At 38.6% G+C, this 10125-nt stretch overlaps 1 protein-coding gene across 2 annotated transcripts in view; it reads left to right on the plus strand.

The window, feature by feature from the left end:
- The window catches only part of IPO7 (importin 7), a 65143-nt gene extending 56450 nt beyond the window's left edge, over positions 1-8693 (plus strand). The window contains exons 23-25 of one of the 2 annotated variants that reach the window (XM_032240705.1): positions 527-733; positions 4507-4623; positions 6544-8693. In XM_032240705.1, coding sequence (XP_032096596.1) covers positions 527-733; positions 4507-4623; positions 6544-6641 — 422 coding nt within the window. In that variant the 3' untranslated portion in view covers positions 6642-8693. The remainder of the gene's footprint in view (positions 1-526; positions 734-4506; positions 4624-6543) is intronic. The other variant, XM_032240706.1, reaches the window with a different exon arrangement.
- The last annotated feature ends 1432 nt before the right edge of the window (positions 8694-10125 follow it).

Here is a 10125-nt window from a genome sequence, read left to right on the forward strand (position 1 = left end):
AAAAAAAAAAAAAAAAAAAAGTTGACTAAATTTATTGCAGACATCCATTCTATCTATTAATTCTAAAACCTGAGCATACCTGCACTATAAAATTAATTAGATGTGGAGAAGTACATTTTATCTATAAGACACTATATACTATCAGTGTATAAATTAATAAAATATTAAGAGAAATTATTATAAGTGTTTCAACATAGATAGCTATTGCCATTTTTGTCTTTTATCATCCAGCCTTTAATAAAAATCTTACAAAAAGTTTGGTGGGTTTAACAGTAGTATGTTCATAATATGCAGTCCTTTTTAAGATGTCTAGTATTAAGAATACATTAAATCATGGTTGGTTTTCTTGGACTCCTATGGGAATTTTCATTTTTATTTATTGTTGAACGTGTATTTAAACACCAATTCTTGGAGCTCTCTCTTGTCAGTTGTGAGTTGTAATTTACTGACAGTGATTGAGATGACTGTCACTTTATTGAGTAAAATATCTCATGGTTATAAAAGTACTTATATTATGACTTGGCAGAGGAACTGGGAAGTGATGAAGATGATATTGATGAAGATGGGCAAGAATATTTGGAGATTCTGGCTAAGCAGGCAGGTGAAGATGGAGATGATGAAGATTGGGAAGAAGACGATGCTGAAGAGACTGCTCTGGAAGGCTATTCCACAATCATTGATGATGAAGATAACCCTGTTGATGAGTATCAGATATTTAAAGCTATCTTTCAAAGTAAGTCAGCTTGTTACATGTGGATCCATTTCATTGAACAAATCTGTTCTAGTCTGTCTGCCCTTTAAAGGAGGAGTTTGGAGGATATCAAACCCAGACTAGAAAAGGCTTGTTAGACAACGTAACCAAAATTATTTCTAAGGTTGCCATAGTTTCTGAGTATTCTTTCTTCATCCTGTTATTTTACATTTAGATTGTAATTTTGAAAGATTATAGGAAAATAATGTAGTTCAAAAAGGTATACAGTGACAGTGCCTCTTTGCTACTTCTTGGTCTCCCAGCTTTCCTTAGAAGCAACCACGCTTACATGATCTTATAATTATTTTTTTCCTATGTTCTGTGGTGTGTTAACTAGTTTTATCTGTTGTTACTAAATTAGCACCTTTGGCATAATCAAATTTTTAGGTTTTTTTTTTTTTTTTTTTTTTTAAAAAGATGGGGTTTCACCATGATGGCCAGACTGGTCTTGAACTCCTGACCTCAGGTGATCCACCCACCTCGGCCTCCCAAAGTGCTAGGATTACAGGCCTAAGCCACCGCGCCCAGCCAATTTTTAGCTTTAAACAATTAATTTAATCCTGAGATTTTTTGATTATATATGCCTAGTATTCTGGAGCCACATAACAATCATTTACTTGATTTTTTATTTATTTATTTATTTTTTTATTTTTTTCAAGACAGAGTTTCGCTCTTGTTACCCAGGCTGGAGTGCAATGGCGCGATCTCGGCTCACCGCAACCTCCGCCTCCTGGGTTCAGGCAATTCTCCTGCCTCAGCCTCCTGAGTCGCTGGGATTACAGGCACGTGCCACCATGCCCAGCTAATTTTTTGTATTTTTAGTAGAGATGGGGTTTCACCATGTTGACCAGGATGGTCTCAATCTCTTGACCTCGTGATCCACCCGCCTCGGCCTCCCACAGTGCTGGGATTACAGGCTTGAGCCACCGCGCCTGGCCTTTTTTTTTTTTTTTAAAGACAGGGTTTCACCATGTTGGTCAGGCTGGTCTTGAACTCCCGACCTCAGGTGATCCTCCCGCCTTGGCCTCCAGAGTGCTTGGATTACAGGTGTGAGCCACCACGCCTGGCCTTCATTTACTTGGATTTCAACAAGGTATAGCATCTGTTGTTTTGCCATCCACATTAAGAAATTAAATTGCCACTGTATTGAAAAGATCCTTTCCTCTCAGAGTTAATTACTGTTATATATATATCATTTCCTATGCATCGGGAACTGAAGAATATATTCTTTTTTTTTTTTTTTTTTAGACAAGATCTCCCTCTGTTTAACAGGCTAGAGTGCAGAGGTATGATCTCAGCTCACTGCAACCTCCGCCTCCTGGGTTCAAGTGATTCTTTCTGCCTCAGCCTCCTGAGTAGCTGGGACTATAGGCGTGTACCACCACACCCACCTAATTTTTGTAGTTTTAGTAGAGACGGGGTTTCACCATGTTGGCCAAGATGGTCCTGATCTCTTGACCTCATGATCCACTTGCCTCTGCCTCCCAAAGTGCTGGGATTATAGGCATGAGCCACCGCACCCGACTGGGTTTGTCTTCTAAGCCCATGATGAGGTAGTTTTGATGCAAGGTTGCAGAAGCACAAAGTGATGGTTTCTGTGCTACATGGCAGCAAGAACTGACTGAGGTGCCTAACGTGCTTTGTCTGTCCCTTGTACTTTGTAGACAGACACCACATGTCAGTTCCTAAAGGATGGTTTCTAACACAGGGCTATGTATAGTTGTAATAAAGGAGAAATAGAAAATCATGTGATTGAACGTCAGGTTTTCTCCCACCAAAATACACCTGGCACTACTACATGAGGAAATCAGTTTACCTTCTTGGCATACTCTGGAGAAATTTCTCATGTGGAAACCCTTTATTACAGAGAATATAATCTGCCACTTGCACACATACATATGTGCGTAGCTACTTATGTATGTGTGGTCATGGTCAGACTTAAGACTCTTTTACTTAACATGTCATGTCAACTTACCTAGTGCATGTTTTTGTTAGATTGCAAGATTTTAACAACCTGATTTTGTGCCATTTGGGGAAAATTTGTTCTCTGTTGCTCACAGATTGGGTTTGACCTTTATTTAGGCTACAATATAAAAATGTGTGACCATTTTAATGTTAACTTGAGAATTGCAAAGCTGCCCTTCTATGGAAAGACAATAGATATGTTGAAGAAAAGTATTTGAATAAGCAAGACTAGAAAAACACGGCATTTATTTTGTGCTATTTTCCCTTTTCCTGCATCTACCTAATGCTTATTTGTTTATTTAAGACCGAGTCTTGCCAGGCACAGTGGCTCATGCCTATAATCCCAGCACTTTAGGAGGCCAAGGCAGGCAGATCACCTGAGGTTGGGAGTTTGAGACTAGCCTGACCAATATGAAGAAACGCTCTCTCTACTTTAAAAAAAATACAAAATTGAGGCCGGGCGCAGTGGCTCACGCCTGTAATCCCAGTACTTTGGGAGGCCGAGACGGGTGGATCACGAGGTCAGGAGATCGAGACCATCCTGGTCAATATGGTGAAACCCCGTTTCTACTAAAAAAAAAAAAAATACAAGCCGGGCGTGGTGGCTCAAGCCTGTAATCCCAGCACTTTGGGAGGCCGAGGCGGGTGGATCACGAGGTCAAGAGATCGAGACCATCCTGGTCAACAGGTGAAACCCCATCTCTACTAAAACTACAAAAAATTAGCTGGGCATGGTGGCGTGTGCCAGTAATCCCAGCTACTCAGGAGGCTGAGGCAGGAGAATTGCCTGAACCCAGGAGGCGGAGGTTGCGGTGAGCCGAGATCGCGCCATTGCACTCCAGCCTGGGTAACAAGAGCGAAACTCCGTCTCCAAAAAAAAAAAAAAAAAAAAAAACTACAAAATTAGCCAGGCATGGTGGCACACGCCTGTAATCCCAGCCACTTGGGAGGCTGAAGCAGGAGAATCGCTTGAACCTAGGAAGCAGAGGTTGCAGTGAGCTGAGATCATGCCATTGCACTCCAGCCTGGGCAACAAGAGGGAAACTCCGTCTTAAATTTAAAAAAAAAAAAAAAAAAACTGAGTCTCACTCTATAGCCCAGGCTGGAGTACAGTGGCACTGTATCAGCTCATTTCAACCTTCATCTCCCAGGTTCAAAGGATTCTTGTGCCTCAGCGTTCTGAGTAGCTGGGATTATGGGTGTTTGCCACCATGCCCGGCTAATTTTGGCATTTTTAGTAGAGATGGGGTTTCGCCATGTTGGGTAGGCTGCTCTCGAAGTCCTGGCCTCAAGTGATCTGCCTGCCTCAGCCTCCCAAAGTGCTGGGATTGATTACAGGGATGAGCCACCTTGTCTGGCCTACTTAATGCTTCCCATTTTTCTTTTTAAATTTAGTGATTTGAGAATTCTAACCAAAGTAGCCTTGATCATTTTCAAGTTGCTTTAGCTTTGAGTCTTTTAAGATTGTTGGGTTAGCTTTATTCCTGAAGTCTCCCTAGTTTGTTACTTATATGTAAGAACTAGTTAGGCTCTGAATCCTTATTTGCTAGAGAGATGGATCATAAGAATAATTAGCATTTTTGGAGGTATAAAGATAAGCTGTAATTAATTTTTATTCCTATATATGTTGTTTCATAAATAAGGTAATTTTAACAATTATTGGGAGAATATAAAATAGATCAGAATTTCAGATCAGTTGAGTTGGGATGGAGTAGTAGGAATGGAATAGAAAGGAGCTACGAAGCTTCTCTTATTCATATTGTTTTCCCCTGGTTTTTGTTTTTTGATAGCTATTCAAAATCGTAATCCTGTGTGGTATCAGGCTCTGACTCACGGTCTTAATGAAGAACAAAGAAAACAGTTACAAGACATAGCAACTCTGGCCGATCAAAGAAGAGCAGCCCATGGTATGTTAATTAAACATAACTTCTATTTAATTAGTGACTTTTATAGCTTTTAAATGTTTACAGGTTTTAAATTTTATATCATTTAAGATGATATAAAATGTATAGTTGTTGCAAGTGATAGGAATTAACTAACCTGAGAGATTTAATACAAGAGAACTTAATTTTGGCTTTGGCTACAGTTTGCTTATTTTTAAGTATAGTTGGGCCAGGTGTGGTGGCTCATGCCTATAATCCCAGTACTCTGGGAGGCCAAGGCGGGCAGATTGCCTGAGCTCAGGAATTCAACACCAGCTTCAGCAGCGTGGTGAAACCCCATCTCTACTAAAATACAAAACATTAGCCGGGCATGGTGTACATGCCTTTAGTCCCAGCTACTCAGGAGGCTGAGGCTGCAGTGAATTGAGATCGCACCACTGTACTCCAGCCTGGGCGACAGAACAAGACTCCATCTCCAAGAAAACTAAAACAAAAAAACTAAATTAACCAGCCAGTCGTGGTAATGGTGCTTATAATCCCAGCTACTTGAGAGGCCAGGACAAGCAAATCCTTGAACCTGGGAGGCAGAGATTGCAGTAAGCTGAGGTCGAGCCATTGTACTCCAGCCTGGGTGACAAGAGTAAAACTCCGTCTCAAAAAAGAAAAAGTACACTTGAAGTCTACTTTCAGCATGTAATAACTTTAGCTCATGGGGATGGTTAGGTAGTAGAAATTGCTATTAAAAATGTAAAATCTTGATCAGGCATGGTGGCTCATGCCTATAATTCCAGCATTTTGGGAGGCCAAGGCAGGAGGGTTGCTTGAGTTCAGAAGCTCAAGACCAGCCTGGGCAACATAGCGAGACCTCATCTCTACAAGCAACCAGACAAAATTATCCAGGCAGGTGGTGCATGCCTGTAGTCCCAGCTACTTGGGAGGGTGAGGCTGGAGGATCGCTTGAACAAGGAGGTATAGGTTGCAGTGAGCCATTATTGCACCAGTGTACTCTGGCCCGGATGCTAGACTGAGACCAGACCCTGTCTCAAAAAAATAAAGGAAAAACTTACTTTATGACGTTAAATTAGCTCCCAGATGTGACTTCATCTTTAAATGTTTCAGTATGCAATTTTTAAAGTACATTTTACGTTATACACCACTGTTAATGCACAACAGATATCAATAGACCTTATTTTTTAATAAATTTTTAAGGATCATTTTATTTATTTATTTTTTGAGACAAACTCTTGCTTTGTCACCCAGGCTGGAATGTAGTGGCGCAGTCTCGGCTTACTGCCACCTCCATCTCCTGGTTTCAAGTGATTCTCCTGCCTCAGCTTCCCAAGTAGCTATGATTACACATGCGCACCACCACACCCAACTAGTTTTTATATTTTTAGTAGAGACAGGGTTTCACTATGTTGGCCAGGCTGGTCTCGAACTCCTGAGCTCAGGAGATCTGCCCGCTTCAGCCTCCCAAAGTGCTGGGATTATAGGTGTGAGCCACTGTGCGCCTCGTCCAATTGTCTATACAATTAGCCAAACTAGCTTTATAGTCATAGTCAAAGAAGGGTCACCTTTATAAACAAGGCATAGCATTCTGAAGTATTTCATATTTTGGATTTGCCTGCATTTGATTTATTTGATTTTCTTCCTTTTAGAGATGGCCCTTACTGGTGTTTTTGAATCAAAATGGGGTTTTTAAATATTTTCTTCTTAACATGGGGAAGTGAAAATTGGCTAAGAAGTCTACAGCATACAGTAAAAGAGATTATATTCTCTACATAATGAATGCTCCCTTGCCCCTATACATTGGAGAAAACATGAATTTTGGAACTTCCTGGCCACTAATGATGGTTAAGCTATTGGCTTGTTTAATGTTTTATCAGTATCTCCTCAAGTTAGTAGATGATTGAATGCCCTACTAAAATTCTATTTGTTTTCTAGAATCCAAAATGATTGAGAAGCATGGAGGATACAAATTCAGTGCTCCAGTTGTGCCAAGTTCATTCAATTTTGGAGGCCCAGCACCGGGGATGAATTGAGTTATCTCTTTCTTTCCGGCTGTGTGATTGTAGTGAAGAGCTTGTGTTCCTCCTAGTAGTGGTTCCAGAACTGGTTCATGTTATCTATTCAAAACTAATGATCAATAGATGGACAGAAAAAGCCAACAACCCCAGGAGATGGGACCTGATCATGCAACCTGGCACTGGAAAGGAAACCAGCGGGATTTTGTGGGTGGGAGGGGATGGGAAGTACCTTAGGGGGCGTATTTTCTTTATTTTTTGAAGAAAGTAAGATCCTGACTCTGAAGCTTCAAAGTGACACTGTGGAAATCTGAAACAAGAGGGGAGGTCATGAAGGCAGCTTTTCTTTTTCTGAGGAAAAAATAGGCATGGGCTACAGGACTATTTAAAATGTCTCATTTACAGTATAAAGCTCAAAGGTTGATGTAATTTTTACACCTATGAGTATTTGTCCAATTTCTGTCTCTTCCTCACCATTGGGTATCTATTCTTTATATGTAAATAAGATAAGGTAATCTGATAGCCTTATTCAATTCTTCATTTTTCATTCATCATTGTTCCTATGTAGATTATTGGACATTTATTGTAGCACTACATAACTGATTATAAAAATCTGTAAATGAATTAGCACTTTCATATTGAAACAAGCCTGCTAGCCTATGTATAAAATAGCAAAATGTTTGCTGTTTATAAAAAGATGTAATGGGGTGGGGGGCAAGGGTAATTTCAAGTTATTAATTTAAAAATGAACTAGCAATTTTGTACCTGGTGACTGTGGTGCACTCACCTCTGATAGTGACTTGAATTCGGTATGTAAAAAGGGGTTAGTGGTATTTCATTGCTGCTAAAAATGACAACTCCCTCTGTGTCCTGTTTTTCTTAAAGCTGTCAGTGTACCAGTGGGTATTTGAATACCAAACCTTACTGTAAAAAATAAGAAAGGTGGTATCTAGAGCATGTAAATTGGATATAAAGTTCTACTCTTAAAGAGTTGATCTAAGAATATGGCTAAACATCTATATATGCAATCTATTAAAAGAGCTTAATTCGGCTATTATGTCTTGATTTGATTGCAGTTTTTTCCTAATTATAACAATTTTTTCCTCACTGGCCTATTTTTAATACTGTACCTAGAAAGAGTACAAAATGCACACTTTAAAAAAAATTGATATTTAACACTTACCCACTCCCCCTTCCCCATCTCTTCTACCCCTCTTGTTGATTGTGGTATCTGATCTTAACTAGGTAGGCTGAACGCACATGGTTCCCTCCAAAAACCACTATTGATACCACTGGAAAAACAAGCCAGCAAAAAGACAGTGTAGAGAGGTTGGCTTGCTTCCCTCTCTTCCTAACTGCATGTTGAAAAATAAGCCTTTATTGATCTTAAACATTTGTCAGATGAGTCATACATTGGGTTATTTTTTTATATACATGTATACACAAAATGTTTCAAATTGAAAAGCAACATCTTAATGGATCCAAAACTATTAGCTGTTGTCTAAAACAGATGAGAAAATTTATAACTGTAAAAACAAATGCACATACTGATATTTAAAATGCATAATTAAGAAAACCCATTGGTGTTATGTTTTTCTTGTATACCAATAATTAAGCCACTATTGTTGGCACTGTTTGGTTTTCTATTTTAACACTGAAGGAGTGAAAGTACTTCCTGTATTTATGAATTTACTACTAAAATCTTGGCAAAAAAAAGAAAAAAATTAACTAAAATGTGTGGGTGAAAACTGTTAATCAAGTGTGTTTCTGCTCTCCCCCACCCCACCCCTGAAAGTTGGACACCGGCTGTATACCCTAGGTTGCTTAAGGCGATCTCACTATTATATAAAGTCAATAAAAATGAAGTAGTTGTATATATGCAACATTGTGTACAGAGGGGAGATAATGAATATTAAAGAAACATTCTCGTCTTCCTTTACCTTTTGTCCCCTAATACTTAGTCTACTTTTTAAATTTTCAGACTTCACTGCTTTTTGAATTCATAATTCTAATTTTCACATTATTGTTAATGAAAAATCATATCTAATAAAGGTTTTAGTTATTCCCATGTATAGTATGAAAATTTTTGTTTGCTAAGGTTTTGTTTCAAGGAAATATATTGCAGTGTCTTTGAGAACATTTTTTATTGTCTCCTGTGTCATATAATCCAAGCTAATCTCCATTTACATACCTTAACTTGGAATTAGACCTTAAACTATTTAAATAGTGTTCAAATGATAGTTTCTAATGCATCAAATATGTACCTTAGCTTGCATGATTTCCTTGACATTATAGTTTGCTATAGATCATGAATCTTAACATGTATCAGTTTCTAGATGAAATTGCAGGATTTTTGGAAAACTTTTTGAATGTATTTACAATATTCTCTTGTAATTAGCTGCATAGGGACTTTTTTTTTTTTTTTTTTTTTTGAGATGGAGTTTCACTGTTTTTGCCCAGGCTCACCGAAACCTCCAGCTCCCAGGTTCAAGCGATTCTCCTGCCTCAGCCTCCTGAGTAGCTGGGATTACTAGTAGTAGGCATGTGCCACTATACCCGGCTAATTTTTTTTGGAAGAGGTGGGGTTTCTCCATGTACGTCAGGCTGGTCTCAAACTCCATCAGGTTATCCGCCCGCCTTGACCTCCCAAAGTGCTGGGATTACAGGCATGAGCCCACCGTATCTGGCCTATTTTCCCACAGCTTTTCCCGCAGTTTTATTGCCCTATAATTTTTTAAAAATTTATGGTACATCTGATTTTGTGCAGATTTCAGTATTTTCTTTGTTAATGGCAGATATTAGCATAATCACTTTTTCATAAACATAAAATTTTTTTTGCTTTTTCAAAAAGCCTTTCTATTTATCAGTATTAAATAAAGGAAGTTAATCTGTTTCTCTGCAGGAAATAAAATGGTGACACACTGTATTAAGATAGTGACTGCTATACTCAACTCTGGAAGAGCCTAGAATATAGAGCATGAGTAGCAAAACCACAGCCTTTGGGCCATATGCTGCTGTTCAGTCCCAGATTTAGCCCCTGAAGCAAGCATAAAGAAAAGTGAATTAAAAATTACATTAATATGGAAAGTTAAAGGAAAAAGTGAATTACATTAATATGACCAAACCCTGTCTTTGGCAAAGATCTAACACAATGTCTTAAGTGTAATAGGTAGTCTCTGTAAAATAAATGACAAATTTAAGACATCAGTTATAAAACTGTCAGTTTTGTTCTTTGTAATTTAAATTTTGGTAAAGATTTTCTGTGATCATTTATCAGTGCCTACTGAATTCCAGCTTTTATCCTTGGCGAGTTGGCCATTCTTGTAACAGCCACTTCATACTTTGGCTCATGGTAAACAAAAGTTACATGGAAAGTGCCCTTGGAGATAGTATGATCATGTCTCAATTGGGGAAGTTATCTAAATCAGACCTCCAAGTTAGAGCAGGCTAGGAGAATAGATTCTTTAACATAAACAGTTACATTTTATGTTGACCTGGCAAT

This window comes from Sapajus apella, unplaced genomic scaffold, assembly GCF_009761245.1.
Source record: "Sapajus apella isolate SASKATOON/1434 unplaced genomic scaffold, GSC_monkey_1.0 scaffold47, whole genome shotgun sequence".
NCBI classification, from domain to species: Eukaryota; Metazoa; Chordata; class Mammalia; order Primates; family Cebidae; genus Sapajus; species Sapajus apella.